Source organism: Sceloporus undulatus, chromosome 3 (assembly GCF_019175285.1).
Source record: "Sceloporus undulatus isolate JIND9_A2432 ecotype Alabama chromosome 3, SceUnd_v1.1, whole genome shotgun sequence".
NCBI classification, from domain to species: domain Eukaryota; kingdom Metazoa; phylum Chordata; class Lepidosauria; order Squamata; family Phrynosomatidae; genus Sceloporus; species Sceloporus undulatus.
This window is the reverse complement of record NC_056524.1, coordinates 113945326-113968494: the sequence shown is the minus strand read 5'-3', so window position 1 is coordinate 113968494 and position 23169 is coordinate 113945326. Positions and strand designations below refer to the sequence as shown.

Here is a 23169-nt window from a genome sequence, read left to right as displayed (position 1 = left end):
TCTTGGCCAGGTTTCTTCAGAGGGGGTTTGCCGTTGCCATCCACTGAGGCTGAGAGAGTGTGACTTGCCCAAGGGCCACCCAGTGGGTTTCCATGGCCAGCCCAGGAATTGGACCCTGGTCTCCAAAGTCATAATCCAAGATGCAAACCACTATGCCACATTGGCTCATAGCTGAGCCTTGCTTTTTATCCAGAATGGTTGGGACCAGAAGGAGTTTGGGTTATTATTATTAATATTATTGGAGTTTATTAGAGTATCTGTACAGGTTGAGTCTCCTTTATACAGGATGCTTGGGACCAGAAGGGATTTTGTATTATTATTATTATTATTATTATTATTGAAATTTGCAATACCTGTACAGGTTGAATCTCCCTTACTCAGAATGCTTGGGACCAGAAGGGTTTGAGATTTTTGTATTATTATTATTATTATTATTATTATTATTATTATTGGAGTTTGGAGTATCTGTTCAAGTTGAGTCTCTTCCTTATCCAGAATGCTTGGAATCAGAAGGGTTTGGGATTTCTGATTTATTTATTTGGTTTTGGAATACCTGTATTTGCACCTATGTATAAAGGAACTGGACAAGGTCCTGAACACTAAAATAAGGATCGTGCAAGCCATCGTATTTCCCATCACCATGTACAGATGTGAGAGCTGGACAGTAATAACAATAACAACAATAATAATAACAACAATAATAATAGGATTTATTTAAATGCTGCCCAATCACTGGGAATCCGGGCGGCTTACAACAGAGGGGATAATAGACAGTTCCCTGCCCTCAGGCTTACAATCTAAAAGACATGACACAAAAGGAGAAGGGAATGGTGAGGGGTGGAGGGAATCAGGTCCAGTATTCTCCTCTCCCTCTGAGGCATGGACCAAGGCAGATGGACCGGAGGGAGGGCTCTTCTTCTTCAGGCTAGCCCTGGTGAAGCTGGGCCAGCCTATTCTCTCCCTCATAGGCTGAAAGATGACAGTTATGGAGGGAGGAGTAAAGAAAGTAAATAAAAGGAAATCAACTCTTTTGAGATGTGGTGCTGGAGAAGAATGGTGAGGATACCATGGATGGCCAAGAAGACAAATAAAAGGGTTGTAGAACAGATCAATCCCAAATTCTTCCTGGAAGCCAAGATGATTAATTGAGGTTGTCATACTTTGGACACTCAGTGAGAAGGAATGACCCATTAGAAAAGGCAATGATTTGGAGAAATAAAGAGATACCGGAGATAGAAAACTGGCTGGAGAAAAGTTTAGAGGTGATAGAAATGGATTTATTGACAATGAAGCTCAATGAGGATGTAAGAAAAGAGGAAGAACCAATTTGGTTAAACTTGAGGAAATTATATATAAAGGGGAAACTAAGACAATAAGCTTAAGGGAAAGAAGGAAAATGAGGTGGTGAGATAAACCGTCTTGTGGTATGAGCGAAAGATGGATGATAAGTGTATAATCTTAGATAGATAAGCTAGAGAGGTGGCAGTAATTGAGAGACAAAGGGGATGATAATTTAGTCCTATTGAGGAATGTATGTAATGTAGCTAATATGGGTAACAGAACTACAAGATTAGAAATGGGGGGGGGGAATTGAGGGGTATAGAGTAAAGGAAACTGACACAATATGATGTAAGCAACATTATACTCTTTTTAATTTGTATATAATTCCAATAAAGATTATATTAAAAAAAAGAAAGAAAAGGCAATGATGCTAGGAAAAGTGGAAGGCAGCAGAAAGAGAAGAAGACCACAAACCAGATGGATAGACTCAATCAGGGAGGTCACAGGCCTGAGCCTGAAGGTGCTGAACAGAGAGGGAGAGGAGTGGGTCTGGGAGAGGTCTCATCCACAGAGGCACCATGAGTGCAGGTCGACTCGAGGGAGGTTAACAGCAGAATGAGATACCTTGGCAATGGGTCCCAAGTCTAAACACAAAATTCATTCATGTTTCATATACATCTTATACACATAGCCTGAAGGTAATTTGATAGAATATTTTCAAAAATAATTTTGCACAAGAAACAAAGTTTCTGTACATTGAACCAATATAAAGCAAAGGTGTCACTATCTGAACCACCCATCAAAAAAGTTTTGGGTTTTGGAGTATTTTGAATTTCAGAATTCTGGATAAAGGAGACTCAACCTGTATTTGGTTCTTGTGATACACCTAGAGTCTGGACTGTGTAAGAATGTATGCCAGTATGATATACTAATATGGATATATTGCTTGGCGTCAGGAAACTGGTATTAAAATGGAAGGGCAGTATACCCTAACATAACATTTCCCTCAAGACTCTGAGGCATGCCCCCCCCCCCATGAATGGCTCCTGGAAGTCGGTTCCTATAGGGTAAGTTAAGCACACATGAAGAGCCCATCTAGATCAAAAGCTTCTCTAGTCCATCGTTCCATGCCCACTGTATCTAATAGGATGCTTACAGTAAGACTACAGCTAGGACATGAGTCTAGTATTATCCTCTTTTGGAAGGACAACATCAGCAATTGACAACATTAACGCCACTGAAACAGATATATATAAATAGTATTGATAGTTGCTGTGAATGTATTTACTGTGTATATTCATGTATAATTCTAGAAATTTTAGTCAAAAATTGACCTAAAAACCTGAGTCGACTTATCCACGGGTCAATGTAAATACTGTACTTTACCTCTTATCAAAAAAAGGAATCATCCCATGCTGAAAGGCAAAAGCATAATCTGTCCTGGAAGCATTGACTCCCTCTCTATTCTCTCATCCATCCTGCCTTTAGTATAAGCACAAACAGACCTGTAAAATTTTTGTTAAGTTCTTTGCCATTGTTTTCCTTTGCTTTTCACCTGACAACTTTGCTTTGTTACATGCCCCAGTGTTTTCTCCCTCGACCTATCCACCAGTCATATCAAAATCCACAATTTTGACTGTAAAACCTGTCCTCAACTTGTACATGAGGTCAATTTATAGTTGAGTATATATGGTATTTTTCAGAACCAGGGGCCTTAGGAAAAACTGGTCTGTCTGATGTAATGTGAATGGTGATTTCACCAGATCAGTCACATGGCGGATACCTGTGCATACTTTACAGAGGTTATATCTTTGTTTTTATATTTAGAACCCCATTTAATTTGTTTTAAAACGAATCAAAACTGTGCTTCCAAAACCCAAATTCTGTATACACTGTTGGTGTTGTGAATACATACATTTTGGAATGCTGCCAATGTAATTCTACACTCATGTGCTAAAGAATACATCACACCGAATGTGTATTTCACAGAATAGTTTACAGCAGTGCTACTCAAAGTGGTGGTCCTGGGACTGGTGTCAGTTCCCAGCCCATTGGCTGCTGGCCACTGAAGAGTTTCCAGGAGAGAAAGAAGCAGTTGTAGTCAATGGGCTCAGGAATACTATTCCCTATAACTGTAAAGTTTATGTCCATATGTGTGGCTACAGTAGAGGATATCTGTTGTTGACAAACAATCTACATCTTCCATAAAATTTCCAGCCTCCACCCCAAACCCTTAAAACTGTCACTGGAACTTTTCCTGCACAGAGAGCAGTAAATTGATAAAATCTTGGGCACATGGCAGACTGGTGAATTATGGAGATGAAAGCAAATTACTCCAATTTAATAAGCAAAACAAAACCCCAGCTAACCCCCCTATTCCTGACACTGAAAGAATTACATCGGATTACATCAGTCTTTGTGGTCAAACCTTTCCCTTACCCCCACCTGCAATTGTTCTTTACCTTTACTGATCAAAGACACCCCACGGGGCAGGGAAGCTGGACATCAGTTGCACCTCTAATTTGAACTGTTTATTCTGAGGGAGCCTTAGGATACTTTCATTTTGAGCTTGGGTTCCTAAAGTGGAAACAGTCATGCTATAATTGACTTGTGGATTAAAATAATTTAGACAGGTTACAACATGCAGTGATCCAGCAAATTGTTGTATGGTACTAGAGTGTTTATTAGACTTCTAAAAACAATATGCATTTGCACTTTAAAATGTTTTTCTGGATCAAAGATTTTTATAGTGAACACTACTTTCCTCTGTGGTTGACTTTCACATTTATGTGTTGATCACAGCTCTGGCTACTCAACTTTGTGGTCTAAGTAAAAATACCAAAAGCTCACTTCCTGTATGCTAAATGTGTGAAAACTGAAATGTCTCAAAGGAACACTAATGACAAAGAAGGAGTGGAAGATTTGTATCTCTCTATAATACAGACAAGCAAGACTTGCGTTATTACTTAAGACTTTTTGGAAGATAGGGAACACAAATTTCTGTTGTAATAGAGTCAAGTGCTCAATTATTTAGTTTATAAAACAATATGGGTCTCAAACCTGGTTTAGTATTCCTGTAGTTTAACCTCCATGGGATTCTTTAGTCTCACAAATGCACTTTTGTCTTACATAATGCACAAAGAAGTAGAACTATAACATTTTCCTGAAGCTGGACGTGCTGCAAGGATGCTATCAATATGTGCCTTTCAAAGATTCCTGGATGTCCCTATGAATACCTTTTGCACCATATCTGGCTATAGGAAAATGGCTGGATGTGTCACTGCTGATCTACCTGCTTCCAGGGCTTGTCTGTTTACAAGGCAGGTTTTGGGTATAGTATTGGGAGAGGTATCAACAGAGATGTCACCTTGGGATACACATACATCTCCTGATGAAATATCTCAGCATCCCCAGATTTCAGGCACTTGCCATGAACAATTTTGTCTTATAAGCAAAGTTATTGGGATAAAAACCTCTCCCAACAAATCTTACATGGCTTATTTATGACATTTAGAAAGCAATTTAATGTATTTTTAGGCTGCCATTCAAACAAAATCCCTTTTCACAGAGGCTTATTAAAAGAATATGTACTAATAAGATATATTCTGTTTTGTGGAACTAACCTCAGGTCTTCATAGGAATGAAGCCTTAAAAGTGTAAACGTGTTACAGAGCAATATTATGCAGACGTAAGCCCTAATGAGTTCCATGGGATTGATTCCCCCAAAACATGTATATATGGGGATTCCAGCATTAACTTTGTATAAGCAAAATTGCAAATATGCCCATATTAGGGAGAGAACTGCAATCTGTTCCGTTACATGTTAGACAAGCTGATATATCATAATTATTGCCATCTGAAAAGTACTGAAGAATGAAAACAGAAACCACAGATTCTGTAGTAAGAAAGAGAAGTGCATTATTTAGAAAAGAAGACTCTCATGAAGTCACAGCATTCAGGATTAGGAACATCTTTAGATAACAAGTTAAATGTCATAACAATTAAAACACTGAATATTATCTTAAAGACTACGTGTATTCTACTTATGCTGATAGGAAAAAAATATATCATAGAGCTGGTTTTTAAGTGTACCACAAATTTTTCATTGAAAAGACAAAAACAAAAAAAAATCCAATGGAAGGAGAAATGCCCTTTCCCATGGGTTTTTTCTAATCTTATCTCTAGCCATTACTTTGGTTAAACAAAATAGAAATACCTGCTAGTTGTGTAACAATGGTGCATTTTAAACATAATCAGTTTGTTAGGTTCTGCTAGATTTGTAGGGAAATCTTTTACTTTTGATTGAAAAATATTTTCTTAAACTTTTTTCTGAAGTATATTTATTACTGAAATACCTGTTTGCATACTTATATATGTGTGTGTTTGTGTTTTCTTTTAAAGATAAAGCACCTTTGTCAAAGGGCCTTTTAATAGTCCCAAGCACCCTCTCACTTTTGTTGGCTCTACTCTTCCAACACTATCAGAAGTTCTTTACATACAATCTGCAAGCAGTAAAAGAGGAATTTCAGGTAAGTAGCAATTTTTTTGCATGACTGTACATATAGAAATGTAGGGGCTGTACAGATGGGCAAGAAGAGGTGGCGAGATGCCACCTCTTTCTGCCCCGGATCAGTGTGGCAACAAACACACTCCGCGACACCGATCCGGCCTCCGCAGAGCACAAAAAGAGCCGGTTTTTCCAGCTCTTTTTTGTGCCTGCAAAGGGATGCCATAGCCGCTGCTGTGCAGCTTGATAAGGGGTGGCGAAATGCCCCCCCTTTAGGCCCTGGATCGGTGCTGCGACAAACGCACTCCACGGCACCAATCCGGCCTCTGCAGAGCACAAAAAGAGCCAGTTTTTCCAGCTCTTTGTGCCTGCAAAGGGATGCCATAGCCGCTGCCATGCGCCTTGATAAGGGGTGGCGAAATGCCACCCCTTTCTGGCCCGGATTGGTGCGGTGACAAACGCACTCGACGGCACCGATCCAGCCTCCGCAGAGCACAAAAGCCATAGCCGCTGCCACACAGCGCTGCACTAAAGGGGTGTCATCATGGCACCCACTGACTGAATGGGCGCGTGCCAAGATGGCGCCTGGGCAGCGTGGTGATAGCTTTGAGTGTGGGGACATTCAGCACTCACCCTGCCTGCAGAATGGCGCTTTTTGCCCGTCTGTACCAGGCCACAGTACAGCCTGTTTTAATTGTTGTTGTTGCTGTTACTGTTTTAATATCTTAGGGCAGGCGTACACTGGGTAGAATACTCCAAGTTGCCCCTGGAGCATTCTGGCCCTGAATTCCTCCCTTTCCTATTCTCTTTTGCTGTGGGTTTTCGGCTCTTGCAGCAAAAGATGGGTGGTTGCTTTCCCATGCGGTTCCTGTGTTTGTTGCCCAGCCCAGCTGCTGAGGTCAGAACAAGGCACCCAGCCATACTGACCACCTTATTCTGACATCAGAGCTATAAATGGCTGCAGTGGTGGTACCAGATCAAAGGATCCACAAATGAAGGCAGATGCTGCCGTTGCTGCAAAGTGAACTGGAGGCCTATAGCAAAATGTGAGTTATTTAAATCCTTGTTAGTGGGGAGAAACCCTGAATTAGGTGTGAGCATTGTGAACCACTCCATTTCAGGTTTTGGCCCTGAATCATACAAACATGACCCAGTGAGCCCGGGGGGGAATTTGGAGGAATTTGTCCATGTAGAAAAACCCTTAGATATGTAGTACATTCTCTGCACTGTAGATTTGGAATGCCCATGGCTTGGAATTCTAGCACAGGGTATTCAGTTAATGCCACTAATATTATATTAAGTTCAAATTTCAAATGGATGTGGAAGTATTAGTGGTTGCAGCAGAAGACCTAGTAGAGGGGATCAACTCTGTTGGCTCAATTTATTTATTCACCCTGAGTATAGGATGAGTTCTTACATGTGCATTTCTTCTTCACCAAATAGTCTATTCTGTAGGTCGCTACTCAAAAGGTTAAAGGGTTGCGTCAATCTGGAAACTAAATTATAGTTTTGGAGCAAGGAATGTGTATGTGCACATGTGGAATAATATTGCTTGTTGAAGAACAAATCTTACCTCTAGTCCACATTCCAGTGCACAATAGACAGAACTCTCATGTCTCCAATGAGAGCCCTGGCTAGTATCAAAACAAAAAACAGCCATGGCACTAGACAGCCTACGTTTCACTGTGAAAGCCTAGAGCTCAGGCTGTCAAACCTATAAAAAGTATGTGTTGGTGATGAAGGAGGGAAGGTGCTACCACCTGATTGCCTAGAGCCCAGGAGTTATGCAACAGGAGTTTCTCCTCTGTCTTTTGGTCCCCTGCACATATAGCCAAGGTAATTGGGGGGGGGGGTCAGTTTGGGGTCCAGATTGTCTCACAGGACTGATTTGATGACAGGGGCTTACTAGCCCCCCACCCCCAAAGCTTTGACTCACGTGTCATCAGTGTTTCTTAGTTCAATGTGGAAGAAGGGGAGGTTATTTTCTTTAATAGCTAGGACTGGGATTGGACATGAGAGCTCAGATTCTTAGGTCTGGTACTGCAGAAAGACAGCTCAGTTTGCAGCACTGAACTTGGGGAAACCACCCAAAGAAGGTGAAGCTATGAGGGAAAGGGCAGGGCCAGATGAGGAATTCGCTATATTTAGCTTGTAAGCCAAACGTTCTTTATGTCCAGAATTCTGTTCCAGGCACATAAAAGTTGCTTGAGGGGATGCAATTTAAAAAATGATGATAGATATTGAACCATCTTCCCATCAGAATGCTTATCAACCCTAGCATTACCAACTTTTCCTTCAGGAGTTTTTCCCACCTGGCTTAGCTTACTTACAGTGTTAGCACAGTCACTTAGCAAAAATTAGGAAAGTTGTGCAGAGTTCAAAAGGAGAAGCAGCTGACAAGAGGAGGGGAGTAGCTATCTCCTTCTATGAGCACATTTTGCTCTTTATAGCAAGGAAACAAGTCCAGCTACCCCATACTTTATGCATAACTGCAGTAAATCACCAAGACAGAGGTCTGACCTTCTTGATTGTAGCAGCTTTGGTCTGAAAGGAGCATCTGATGTTTAATGTTGCTAGAAGGAAAAGAATCCAGGACAAAAACGTCTGTAACAAACTTTCCTGTACTTTAATAGCTGGGTCAGTGGAGAATGCTCACAGCTCTTTATTTCCTTTGTGGACTGTCTTTGGCATATAAAATATTGTGCCAGTAATAACAGAGTTCTTGGCTGAAAATTTTCATTTTGACCACTATTAACTACATTTTAGGACCTTCCAAGATAGATTTACAGTACATATAGCTCCTGTCCCAACTGAGACCACTCTGATGTATCAATAATGAATTACAACCTATTCTGGACAATAATACTGCCCTCTCAAGGGATCTTGTTGTCAGGTCTTACTTGATCCAATACAGCCTCCCAATCTCAGTTACTGAGGGGCTGCCACTAAGCAGTGGCGGGAGGCCGCCCCTTTCCTGGCTGGATCAGGGCCATGCAACCTCATGCCGTGGCCCTGATCCGGCCTCTGGAGGGCGCAAAAAGGAGCCGCAAAAGCACCCTTTTTGCACCCTCCAAGGGGCACCATAGCCACTGCAGCATGGCTCTATGGCACCCCTTCAGTGCTACATCATTTGGACACAGTGCTGGAGGTACATCATGATGATGTGCACCGTCATGGCGCCATGGGTGGAGTTAGGGCAAGCATTGTCAGGATGCTGAGTCCTGACTCTGTCCACAGGCCAGCACAAAGTGCCAGTCTGTACAGACCCTTAATTACAGTTGGACCTACAGGAGTTTCAAAGGTGCTACAAGATCCCTTTATCTGTAAGTGCAACTTCAGTTAACATGAGGTTTGTAAGAGAAACTTTAAAAATTGTAAGAACACTTCATTAATGTAAAGTAACTTTGAAAAGAACAAGTAATTTTGGAAAGTGTTCATACATAACTGACTTTTCTACTATTTTCATCATGTTCATTGCAAACTGATAAGCACTGACCAAAGTACATGTCTTGAAATTAAACAATTCCTGTAGGGTGCTGAAAAAAACTCTTAGTATCTGTGGACTTATTATCTTTTTTTAGATTTGGAGGCTTATATGTGGCCGAACAGTATGTCTTGATCTCAAAGACACGTTCTGCAGCAGTTTGCTCATCTACAACTTTAGGATATTTGAAAGGCGATACGGCAGTAGGAAATTTTCAGTAAGTTACAGTTCTGTTTCTTCTCTTGTTTCAAAGGCAGTAAACTTAAAATTATCTGGTCTTGCACCACACTTTCCCTCCTTTCTGACCTCCATTTTTGGAATTAGGGGTGCTTAACTATTCTAGATACATAACTGTCCTTTTTATTTGTTCTTTAATTTTTTAATAAATTCAGGTAAAGTTATTGGCCATTTGAAATTGGTTTCACTTGTTTGTGTGTGTGTGTGTATGTGTCTTCAAGTTGTCTGTTGACTTATGGGAACTTCATGAATTTCATACGGCAAGGTAACTCAGGGCAAGAAATACTCAGAGGTAATTTTGACAGTTCCTTCCTCTGAAATATAGCCTACTGCACCTGGTATTCATTGGTGGTCCCTCATGCTGGTAACCTCTCATCTCGATTTCTGCAATGCACACTACATGGGGCTACCCTTGTGCCAAGTTTGGAAGCTTCAGTTAGTTGAAAACATGGCAGCCAGACTGGTTGTTGGGAAATCCAGCTTCAACCTTATAACACCTGTTTTAAAATCTCTGCACTGGCTGCCAATTAGCCTCCAGACACTGTACAAGGTGTTGGTTATTACCTTTAAAACCCTACATGGCTTGGGTCCAGATTACTTATGGGAGCACCTCTCTCTATATCATCCACCCTGCATTCTCAGGTCCTCTGGGAAGAATTTATTGCAGCCACAGGAGACCAGATTGGCTGTAACTTCCCAGAGGACTTTCTTCTTCACCGCTCAGAAACTGTGGAATGACCCACTGGAAGAGATCTGTCTTATCACCACCTTAGACGCCTTTAAAAAGGCTGTCAAGATGGATCTCTTCTGGCGGGCCTTCCAAGATGGACCTCCCAAAGAAAAAAAAAGAAAGATAGCCCCATCTGCCTTCAATCTGCCCACTCCATTCTGTTTATTTTAGGCTATATTACTGATGCAATTTTTAACTGTTATTGAATTTTACTATTTGTAATGGTGGGAGGGTTAAGCGGTTAATATATGTTTTATTATGTTTTTAGGCTTTCTTGTATTTTTATCTCTGTTGTAATCCTGGCTAGATCTGCAGGGAGAGGCGGGAAATATAAATTAATCTACTTCTTATTATTATTTTTATTATTGTTATTATTAGACAGGACCCTGCTTAGTTTCCAGAATCAGGTGGAACCTGGTGTCCTCAGCTTATTTAGGCCAATTTTACTTGTTTATTGCATTTAATATTTATAAAGGTACACATATTAATTTCAGTCTAGTCTGAATATAGATTGAATAAAATTACATATATCTGCAGTAGTGAAGAAAAGATGCTTATTTCACTGTGTTGGTGCCTTCATCAAGTAGGAAGTCCTAGTGGGGTGAGGCTGTATCTGAGGAGGCTCTGACTGACTAGATACATAGCTGATGGCCAAGTCTGCCTGTGCCTGCCAGGCAGCTAAGCCCCAGATCTGTCAGTTGCCTGTCTTATGAAACTATAACTTGGTCACCATATGAAGCCATTGTTCAAAACAACTACAATTCCCAGAATTCCGTAGCATGGAGCCATGGCCTTCACCATACAGTGGTGTCAAAGTAGATTATTTCTGCAGTGAAGATTCACCTTTGTTTGACTAACAGTGTTGAACTCAACTTGTAGGTTTTGTATAGTGTATTGGGAAGATGCTTCAAAGCTCTCAGTAATTTGTATGGCCTGTAGTCCCTAATCGATTCAGACTGTGATTAGATTCTTCATGTGGGTCCACTCTTCACATTTTGTCCTCATGTGCTACTTGTTTTTCTAAGAGAATCCTTGCCAGCTTAATAGTCTAACACAACTAATATGGCCAGGTGTCCTAAATCATGCCAGGATTTGAAAAGTTCAAGATTAGGACAGGCTGACTTATCAGATAGGTTTAGAAACAGTGAAATTTAAAATCTAATAAATTTCTAAATTAGGATATTTGCTGTCTCAATTATGCCACTGCCACACCCCTTTTGTCTAAAATTATGAAATGTGAAAAGATGTGTCCTAGTTCTTTTGAGAAAAGTGTATAATTTCTGATACTGATGTCTTGTGTTTCCTATTTTTCAGTCATTTTTGCTGGGCTCTTGGATGCTGTCTGTGTTGTTTGATCTACTCCTGGTAGAAGCTGTTGAATATTCTTTTGACCTCACCATCAGTAGCTTGCCTTCAGGATTGTAAGTAGCTGCAAGGGGCTTGCTGATCTCTTAGTTTCAAGTGAAACGGTTTTAAAATTGCTTTCATAATCCTTTGTTATTTGTGCTACGACTTAATTAGCCCAGTATTTCCTGACCCTGATCTAGTCATATACAGTATGTAGCTAATTGTTTAGGGACCAGAATGATTAGGCATTGAAATACAACATTCAGAGTGTCCTACATTACTGCTAAATCCATTGAGTGCATTACTATTAAATGCATTACTGTTAAATGCATGTCTCATCCACTGTCGACTGTGTGTACCTACATACAGCTGGAGCTGGGAGCAAGAAGGATAGGAAAAGTGGAATCTGTGCCTTATAAACAAAGAATATTGAAATGGTGACCTGGACATTGTGGGTGTATTCCTTCCCCACTCGTCTTTCACAATAATGGAATCAAATATTTCATTTGCCCTTAGCAAAGTCATCATAATGTCAGAGTCTGATTTGCTATGTGCATTTATGCTGTTGTATCTTCTGTTATGCAGTCCCTGATTATGAAGAGGGATTTTCACATTTTAAAAAAAGTCCAAATAGCAGCCATTGTGGAACAGTGACAGATTTTGGGGGGGAAATGCATTGTCACAAGGTTTTCCCATCAATGCCTCAAGGCTACCTTTTTACTTCAGAAACATCCAAAGACTTGTCATGAATGACACTTGCCCAACAGCTTCATGCACTTCCCTAAACGTATAAGGGCTAGGGTCCCCAGTGTCCTCCTCTTATAATTTTGATATCTTTGGTAGCTTGTTTCCTATGTCTATATGGTTGTGAACTCACTCAGGCAGAAGCTTCTCTTGTAGCAAACTAACCTTAACTTCATTTAGTAACATGTATCAAGAATGTAGCTTATGTAGAACAGATGGTATGGTTACAATGGTTTCAATAAATCAACAGTTGCAGGCAATTCCCCACTCAAATTCTATTCACTAAACTTCCCTGAGTAGTCATCTGCCTAACTCTCTCTACTCATCAACAGAGCTCTAACTGTGAACATCTCACTGGACTCTTCTAAACTAAACTTTTCCCTTCTGCTTCTGAACCATTACTCACTCCTCCCTTTTATATCGATTCCTCCCATGACAGCCCTTCCGTTCGGGAAAGCAAGACTGCCCAGTGACTCTGTCACATTCATGGAAAAGTGAAATGCCATTTTTGTGAACATATTCTCATTCAACTTTCCATGATCTCTTTCAAAAAGAAAATCAAATCTGAAAAAGAAGCCCCAAAGTATTTCTTGAAAATATCTGTGTGGTTTGATACACCAGCTGTCTCAAATTATCAGAATTAACAGCATTGTTTTCTATAGGCCTGTAAATATTTATATACTGTATAGTCAAAAGTCAGTGGGATTTTGAATGAAATGAATGGATGTACATGATTGCCTTTTTCTCATAAGGCAAACACTTGTGGGAATGTTGACTGCTAAACCATGTGGGGAAATCATGTGGCTCGCTAACTGTTTGTTTAGTCAGCATAGACTCTTTGGTACCATGAAGTCTGAGAAACCTTGTCAGCTTACTATCAAAAAGAAGACCTGACTAGATTTTGTTGTTGTTATATATTACTCCCTGATTGTCTAGGATTACACACTGATTGCACACTGAAGATGTCTAGAGCAAAAAGTAGCTTTGGGGAGTAAGTTATAATGTGTTACTGTGCAGAAAGGTGTCAGAAAAGCGTTAACATGCTTCCTGTAGTGATTGGCTGTCCCTGAAAGAAAAATACTATAAAAAGCTTAAAATACTTGTTTGCTTTCACGTAAGTAACATGATATACAGTATGTATATTGAACTCAAACTGTGCTCATTAGTATCATGAAGGCTGTCTTTATATGTTACTATTAGTAGAAAGCCTGTTCATTTGACCAACTCCAGACCCCTCCTCCTTATGCCCCTACTTTCCTTCCCACAGTTGTGTGCCAGCTTTTCCTTCCAGCTTGCAACAGTCACAGTCAAAATAACCAGTGACGAGAGAATATAGGAGTTGCAGTTCAACAACTGAATTCAATTCAGTTCAACTCAACTGAAACTCTAGATTTCCTCATCCCTACTTCATTATAATTAATCTGATGTTCCAGCCAAATGTGCAACAATATACTTGGGTCTCTTGAGAGCTATATGTAATAAAGGCACATGTGTTTTGCCTTCAGGAGGCATTTCAGGTTTATTAGCATATGTGGAGGTGCTTACACACTGGAAATAATGGACTGTATTCGGTTAACTGCGATTGTTCGAATATTTATTGCAAATGAAATATTTGCTTTAAAAAAAGGAAGCATCCTGTACATGTTATTTTCTTTTCAGTACTGTGAACATCAAAATATGTAATATGTTTTTATCTGTACCTCATATCAGTCTTATTAAATTCTGCACTTTCCAGATGAAACACAGTAAGAAGTTAATAGCAAAGCAGGAAGGAGAAGAAAATAATAAGTAAATAATGAATATGAAGTGAAATTTAATAAATACTAGGAATCTCAATACATTTCATATAAGCATAATTTACTCTTTATTAGGGGAAATCAATTTTGAGATAGGAGTGATAAAATTAATCCTTTTTTCTTTGCCAAAATACCGCAGTTAATGGAACATTTTAACTTATTCTAAGCTTTGTCATATATTCTTTTCTTCTCTTAAGTATTCTTCCAATGTGGCATTGTTTTATTCTTTTTATATCATCTCACTGTTGATGTTGCTTATTGACATCATGCTACCAGATCGTATACTTTTCCTTCGTACACTCCGAAGATAATTACGATAAAGCATGACGCTGATCACTCGGGCCTGAAATTGTTTAGAAACCAGATAGTACAGAATTACATCCAAACATGTGCTGAGATTCATGAGGAATGTGGTAAATGCTCCCCATGGATTGTAGCTCATGTGTCCATCTTGGAGCATCAGAAATGCAAAACAAATGTGGAAAGGCACAAAACATACAAGCACTTGGATAATCAATGTCACAATAATTCTAATTGATCTTTCTTTAGCCTTTGGCTTTAGCTTGGAGGTTCTTCCATGTATGAGACTGTAAATGACAACTAGATAACAACCAATCATGATGAAGAGGGGAATTAAGAAAAAAAATATCTGCCGAGAAAGATTTAACACACTGACTTCCTTTAGGTAGATAATATCCATCATCTTAATGCAAGTGGTGAAGTTTGTAGTTTTATCAGGATCTGAATATAAGAACAACAATGGAGAGGCTGTCACAAGAGTGATTATCCAAAGACCTGCACAAGCTATCAGAGCCTTGGTTGTATTCTTGAGTTTCTTGGCATGTTTGGGCTGAACAACAGCCATGTATCTGTCTATACTTATAAAAGCGAGCAGCCATAGTGCAATACTGGGGTAGAAAACAGTGAAAGTGCTAAGAACTTGACAGAAGACATCTCCAAAGATCCAAGAGCTTTCCACATAGTAATGCATCCGAAAAGGCAATGTACATATAAAAAACAAGTCAAGCAGTGCAACATTCATCATGTAGATAGTTATAGTTGTTCTCTTCTTGGTAGAACAGCTGAAGACCCAGAGTGCCGTGGCATTGACAAGTAAGCCAATAATGAAGATAAAGCTGTAGAAGACAAGTGATGAAATTCTGTACTCTTCAGGGTAGCCATATCCAGACATGCTTGGGTTATAATAATTCAAAGCTGAATAACATGACACCTATGGAAAAAAAACAGAAGCACGATAAATTAAATTCTGCAGTCAGTCATAGTAGTTTTGCAATTTGAAAGTGCATTTAGAACTGGGCAGCTCTGTGCTTGTGTTTTATGGGGTTAGGTAATTAAGTAATGCAATTTTTGGAATTTTGACAGCATGATTCTCAACGTCTGATTGACTCTTAACTTGTAGATTCTTTAGATCTATGGACTATGAAAGAACTCCCTCGATTGCTGTGTAATATTAATGATAAAATAGTGAACTAAAGGACAGATTATGAGGTGGAGAATAATATCAAAAATAAGTTGTATTAAGTCAGCAGAGTTCTAAATGTTTGTTGTTGGAGATCACATTTATAGGATGCTTCTAACTCCATCTGTGTTTTTAACATATACTTTTTATTATATAAAGCAAGATAAAAAACATGGAAACAGTAAAGAAAAACACTTAACAAATACAAAACAATAAATACAACTGGATATCATTTGTCTTGAAGTGGTGAGGTCTGGATTTTGCTGCATACTGCCAGGTTGTTTTCCATTAATTTTAAGGAGGACAATTCAGGTTTTGGAGAAGTCCACATTCACAGGATTGCCCGTATTGCAGAATCTATTATCCTTTCAATCAAAGGACTGGAAATAAAGACATGATATATGTGAAATTATGTTTTGTGGACTGCAAAGAAATAAGTTAAGTCCTTCCCTGTTGGGTATAGGGTCCGCCAGGAATCAAGCAATCCTGAATCTTTAATTATTTGTGCTAATTTTGTAGGATCATTAGAAGAGGCTATAGGGGGTTGTGATTTATCTAAGTGGGAATGCAAAACCTCATTGGAATCACCCCCTGTTATTATGATACTATTGGCCACTTCATTTAGTTTATCCAAAAAAGTTGCCATAAATTGTTGTTGGGCTGTATTTGGTGCATAAAATGGCCTAGCATGTATGGCTTGCCCTGACATTTGCCTGTCAGTATTAGGTAGTGGCCCATTGTGTCAAATGTTTCGTTGTCAGTTATGAATGGGCAAGTTTTGTCAAAGAGGATTGCTTCATCTTTGGCTTTCCTTGATCCCCTTACCACATATTGACTGCCAAATAATTTTTGAGGTAAAATGGGGTCTGTTTCTTTGTGGTGGGTTTCTTGAAGGAACAAAATGTTAAAGCACAAGTGTTTAATTTTCTTAAGAATTTTTTTCATTTAGCTGCTGAGAACAGACTCCTGACATTGTATGATACAGCTCTAATGGTAGTCATGGTGTATAGGTTAGGGATTTGTGAAAACATTTGCACCCCTTTCTCTTCAGCCTCATTTTTTAATGTGCCCGTTGAGGAAATGCAAAGCAGCTAAAAGAAAGAAGTACCAGCATAATGGGGTGCTTGACTCAGACTCTCATTAGGAAAACTAGAGTAGGTATATATCTGCAGTGAATACTTAATATATCAACAAATTAAAAAATACAACGTGCAAATACAAAAATGGAGCTTTTCCAAGAGGAATGGAGAACAGAAACTTTCTGTTCCCCTGATCAGGTACATCACTCCTGATCTCCTCTGGGGCGGTATGAAGAGGTATTGCTCCTCTGCTACAAAATGTAGCTTAACAAGCTGCAAAGCTGCCCCATGATTGTTATTCTTAACATGGTTAGTAAGAACAGATATGATTGATAACCGTCTTGTAGCGAGGTTATCGATACATGAAGCAAGTGTCTTGAATAAAAAACCTATCCGTTTCCTATAATCAGCATTATAGGAAATAGATTTTTCCCCTTTCTTTCCCTCCTCCCTCACCTTAGATAAGCAATATTAGAGGCCCTGCAATTGTCGCTACAAGACGGTTGAAGATGCCAGTTCTGAAGATAGAAGATCGGAAGGTTGGCAGTTTCACGGCTAAGTGTTGCATGTTCGGGTGAGCTCTGTCACTAGTCCCTGATTCTGCCAACCTAGCAGTTCGAAAGCATGCATAAGCATGTAGATAGATAGGTATCACTTCTCAATGGAAGTTAACAGTGTTTGGTACAGTCATGCTGGCCACATGACCACCAGAGCAATTCTTGGACAACGCTGACTCTTCGGCTTAGAGCACAGCCTCAAACAGTGGTTATCTAGACAGTCATGTCAAGGGACATCTTTACCTTTATAATTGTAAAGACATGGGTTTGTCTTTTCAGGCAAAGCAATTTTCTTACATTAAAACTGAAAGAGTCACATTTGTAAGTTGTGGTCAAAGAGGTTGTAAGCTGACAGTGTTTTGGTGGGAAAACAAAGTGTAGGGTGTGCGATTTCTCTTCTGCACTTCCAAAGAGAGAATGGGGATGGTGACGGGGGCGGGGGGGAAATACCTTACAAGAGCTTAATTACCTTCAAACTGAAGCCAGGGAGTGGATCATGTTCTATTGTCGTTCTTTCTTTGCATTGTTTGCCATTTTGCCCTTGTGAATCGTTGTCCTCAGGAGTCTTAGTGAATCTGTTTGAGTGCATTTCTTTCTCCAAGGCTGCAAGGCAATTTGATGTCAAGTGCTTCCAAGATCTGGAACGTCTGTTGCGCAGAGCTGGCAATGAGAGTCTCACCCTTATAGAAAATATGATTTTGAAGGGGAATCCCATTTGTATTTTATTCTGTTGATATCATAGCATGGTGGAAGGCTGAATGCCTTTTCTCAGTGTTACTGTTGAGATGTCCTGGTTAACAAATGCCTTATTCCCTCTAATTCAGGCTAGCATGCAGGATAACAAATTTAATATTTACGTTTTTTCTGAATTTTGAAAGTGTATAATGATGTCCCTTGGTCATCTGTTAGAGGATCTCTATAGGACAAGGGATCAGGAGACGTTTGATGTCATTGAAGTCAGGTACTTAAGGACATAATTTGTTAATCCACGTAAGGATGGAGATTGCAAGATATGGTTGGAGAAATCATATCTGGAAGACTTTCAGATTGTATGTTCAATTGTCTGTCTCGGTTTTCCATTTTCCCCTTGTTCTTGCAATGGGGAGTTAATGTCCTACGCTTTTGAATTCTGATTGCCTTGATGAAAAGCAGCACTTGCCATGTCTTCTGCATCTAAAATTTGGTTGGAGATCACGATAGCTTTGAGTGAAGTAGTTCTAAGGTTAATGCACATCTTTTTGTAAGTCCTGAATTAGATTTCAGAGTTCAGAAAAGGAAGAGGCACTAGGGACCACATTGCAAACATATGATGGTTAATGGAGAGAACCAAGGAATTCCAGAAGAAAATGGCTTCATAGACCAGGGCTTGGGTAGGAGAAGGAGTAAGAGGAGTAAGGAGTAGGAGTAGAGTAATATATTTGTTACTCCTTATCCTGTTTTATATTGTACATGCAAACACAACAAAAAAACAATTTTATTATATTGCACTAAAATATTGCCTGGGACTGGGAGGCAAAGACAGACAGACAGACAGACCACACACACACACACACCAGCCTTACACAAGCAACCGGGGCTTTTCCAAGGACTGGGAGTAGAAGTAGGAGTAAGGAGTTAAGGAGTAGAGGTTTGTACAGGAATAAGAGTAACATTAAGAAAAAAATCTTACTCCGGAGTAGGACAAGGAGTAACCCCAAATCACCACTACCCCCAGCCCTATCATAGACTACAGCAAACCTTTGACTGCATAGATGAAAAGTTATGGAACACCTTAAAGACATGGGAGGGTGCCGCATTTGATATCGTGATGAAAATCTGTAGTTAGGACAAGGAACGTCAACAATGTAAGATAACAGATGACACCATAGTACTAGTGGAAAACATCACAGACTTGGAACAATTATAAGGAAACAAAGAAGAAATTGCAAGGCATGCTAATACTGAACATAAAGAAAACAAAAATAATGACCGTGGGAATCTACATAAATTGAAGTCACCAGAATGAGGCACAGAAAAATATGGTATGCTAGGTAAGAGGGAAGGCAATAAAAAGAGAGAAGAAGACACACACACAAGATTGATTAACTCAGTCAGGGAGAGTATGGGCCTGGGTCTGCAGGATCAGAGCAGAGCAGTGGAGGACAAGGGGTCTTGGAGAAGTCCCATTCACAGGGGTGCCAGAGTTGGCAGCTGATTGAGAGCAGTTACTAACAACAACAACACTCAGTCATTATTGCATAATTATCCACAACAAAAGACTTCCTGAATTGCCGTTGGTTTACTGATGGATGAAACTGATGCATCCTAATTTAGCAAGTGGCAAATTCTGAGCAGCAGCTCATATCATTCATGGCAAAAAGTAACCTCTCTATTTATTTTATTTACCTTCTCTTAATTATGTGCCTCAAATGAAATGAGGTAAGTGGTAAAAGTGGAGAAACATAAACCCCACAAAGTCTTTCAACAGAGATATTTTGAAGGGAAGTTTGCTCTCCATGCCTTCTAACATCAAAGGCTTTTGCTTCTTTCATTCTCTTGGATGGGTTGGAGACATTTATTGCTTTGTACGTCCCTCCCCACCTCTTCACTCTGGCTTTGTGACTGAAAAAATATGTGGCAAGAGAAGACTCTTATTCTCACTTCATTTTTGGAATTGGATTTCTTTGAGTTGCCTTTGAAAAAATTGCAGAAATGGTAGGCATCACTAGCTTTGACACTTGCTAATTTTTTTTAACAAAGCTTTCATTACTGTGAGCTGATTCTTTGCAGTTTGTCATTATTAGTGCCAAAACGGTTGACAGAACTGTTCCAGAGAGTCCAGGTGAAGCACAGTACAATATGCAACTGCATTATAAAGGACAGAAAAGGACAGAGAATTTGATGGGACAAAGGACAGATGATTCATGCTACCCCACCTGTTTAAAAAGGTTGCAGCTGTCACATCTGTGGTACTTCCAACTACACACCAGATATTTGCAGTACTTGCTGTAGTAATGCACGCTTGCAAATAAGCGCACAAGTTACTAACCCAGTGGTCCCAAACTTTTTGGGCTACGCCCCCTTCTTTTTGAGCTGCAACCCTAGCGTCCTCCCCCCCTCTCGGTACATGTTTTTTGATATTGGTCTACTGTTTCCGTTAGTCATGCTGGGCTCCATGGCCATAGAATCTCCTGACAAAACTGGCTCCCTCAGCTTAGTAATGGAGATGAGCGCTGCCCTCTACAAGACAATATTGTCAGGGAACCCTTTACTGTTACCTTTTCTGCTGCAAATGCAACAACTATTCTTGGTTGCTGCTCCCTTTGCACCCAGTCACCTTGAGAGCAGCACCAAGTAGCGGCTGAGCAGCGACCAAGAAGCCTCTTGCTTGTGCCAGCCTTGTAGCTAAAGCTGGCACGGCAAGAGGCTTATCGGTTGCTGTTTGACTGGTTGTTCAGTCACTGTTCACCTTGGCCCTGTCATCCTGGAAACAACAAGTGAGCAGCTGGCTGAGCAGCAACCAAGAAGCCTCTCACCCGTGCAGCTTGCAGCAAAGGCCAGTGTGGACCAGAGGTCTCTTGGTTGTTGCTCACCCAGCTTGCTTAGTTTGTGCTCCCAGAGTGATCAGGTGCAAGGGAAAGCTTCTCCCTAGAGAAGGAGGGAGTCTCAATCCTTCATCGGGGCAGAGAAAGGGGCAGTGTGTTGCTGGACTGAAGACTGGCCAGAAGGGAGAGATTTTAACACAGGAGCCTCTCCAAGACAAATGGCTCTTTCCAAGAATCGAGCACAGATACTCATCCCCCCAGAGAATGTCTTCCCCACCAGCTTCAAGTGGTCCACTCTCAACAAGAAATATTTCTTGTGCTACACGCTTCTCTCATTCTGTCTAATAAAAGAAAGCAGGAAGCAGTGCAACTCAACCTCACCTCCTAGCCAAGTCCAGCAAAGCTTAAAAGCTCAGACAGGGTCTCAAATGTGAAAGCTCCTTTTGCCACCACCCTCTCCCCCACCATTTAACTTTCCACTAGCTCACACATCTGAGGACGTATCTCAAGAGTACTAAAGCTCATACTACAACACTCTTCCTTTCATTTAGTCACAAAGAGTGCGTGCTTGCATACTTTTTAACCTAAGCAACCAAAGAAGAGTGAGTGGTAGACAAACCCCTATCTGCAGATCAAATTGGGAGGAAGAGAACATAAATATTTGTGCCTTGATGTTTGTCGACTGCAATTAGAATGCTTTGGATTGGTACAGAAAAGATCGCTGTAAATTTGGCCAGAGAAATGTAAGTTCCAGGCCCAACATGTAATGTCCTATGGCTTAGTTTAGATGTTTATTACTAACTTATCTCTAACCTTTAAGATATATGAAAAGGGCCATATTTATACCTAGCCTGTGCATTATATCAGCCAGTTGGAAGCAGTTTCTGTTCATTTTACTATAAAATGGTCTTTAGATTAATAAATTGATTCTCTTTCACTCCTTTCTCACCTTTCCTATTCATAAAAATAGGTTATTTGTACATTGCGCATGGTTTCATAAGGCTAAAATCCACTTAATGTAAAGTACTGAAGTGTGAGCTTTCTAATTCTTAACAGTGAAGTTGATAATTTATTATGTACCTGTTGAAAATAGAATTTTAAAGACAGCTATTTAATGAAAACATGTAGATTGACAACTGACCACATCGTCGTACCTTTTTGCCCTCTGCTGTTCTTTCAAAGATGCTAGCCTTGTTTCTTAGATCGGATCAGTAAAAGATTTGGGCTTCATGTCTGTATGATAATTCCTGTGTACCAAATAGAGAAACCTTTTTTTTAGAAATCAGGAAATGTCAGAATGCAACTAGTTTGTTGATTGGTTATACAAGGAACCAGTTGCTAATAATTTTTTTGTGCATATCTCGTTAGATAACAAGCTTCATTTAATTCAGATCTGTCTCATATGCAACTGATGAAATATTTTCCTTCGTCTGCAAGTGTGATTTTTCTGTTGTTCTGATTTTTTAAGTCACTCGTTTTTCATGGTAGAATATTGGAGAAAATAAACATACTTATTTAAGCTTTGTTATGATTTGCATAATGAATAGAAACTATTTTTAAAATAATATTTTGTAGAAAAACATTGTGCTTTTATGAAATTCCACCTTCTGTATATAGTTTGCATTATTAACCACCACAATTCTTTGCACCAACTTTCTCCAACAACTCATCTTGATCTGTACAGTTGACCCTTTGTGTTCATGGGGAATCCATTTGGATAAAAAGATGTGGGCCCTCAAGCCCGTTGTCCCCATTGCAGCGTGACATGTGTGCGCCAGTGGCATCACTGAGGGGGATGTCGACCACTCCAGTGACACCTGGTTAGGTCTGAGGGTTGTGCATGGAGATGGTGGGCCTTGGTGCACTTTCCTGCTGCCACAATCCTCCTTCCCCTCAGCCCCCAGTGAAGTGCTCCAAGAACTCTCTGCGCCCCACAGCAAGGGAGCGGCACCTGCTGAATGGCTCTTCTCCATCACCATGGCAGGCAACTGAGTCAAAGCGGTGAGCCATTCTTCCTCCTCCTGCTGGCGCGGCTGATGGCAGCCCTCCTTGTGTGTCTCATGTAAGGGAAGAGTCTCCACTGGATGCCATCCAACCAGGCTAGGTTAGTAATGCAGCTGAGCCTGGTGCTGGAGGTAGGCAGGACGCTGTGCCACACATAGTTCTCAGGTGGAGCGCAGGATGGCGCATACTTTCCCAGGGAGGAAAGCACAAGGATGGAGCAGCGGAGGCACACACATGCCCTTCCCACACTAGGTGACACCATTTGGATTACAAAGGACTTGTCATGTGCGGATGGCAAGGGCCCACAGTAGGCTTAGATTTTTATTAGCCCAAGATCTTTCCCACAACTCAAAATTGTCTGGGTGTTTCCTCCATCTCTTCATTTATAGTTTTCAGTTT

At 40.3% G+C, this 23169-nt stretch overlaps 2 protein-coding genes across 2 annotated transcripts in view; one reads left to right on the top strand and one right to left on the bottom strand.

Annotated features, from left to right (window-relative positions):
• Positions 1-23169, top strand: part of UBAC2 (UBA domain containing 2) — a 104896-nt gene that overhangs the window by 1179 nt on the left and 80548 nt on the right. The window contains exons 2-4 of the mRNA XM_042458092.1: positions 5683-5810; positions 9370-9489; positions 11554-11660. Of these exons, the coding sequence (XP_042314026.1) occupies positions 5683-5810; positions 9370-9489; positions 11554-11660 (355 nt within the window). The remainder of the gene's footprint in view (positions 1-5682; positions 5811-9369; positions 9490-11553; positions 11661-23169) is intronic.
• GPR18 (G protein-coupled receptor 18) lies at positions 13915-21990 on the bottom strand. Its single transcript, XM_042458093.1, has 2 exons — positions 21921-21990; positions 13915-15357 (listed from the first exon to the last, which is right to left on the bottom strand). Exon 2 carries the CDS (start codon positions 15316-15318, stop codon positions 14356-14358), a length of 963 nt encoding a protein of 320 aa, XP_042314027.1. The 5' UTR covers positions 15319-15357; positions 21921-21990; the 3' UTR covers positions 13915-14355.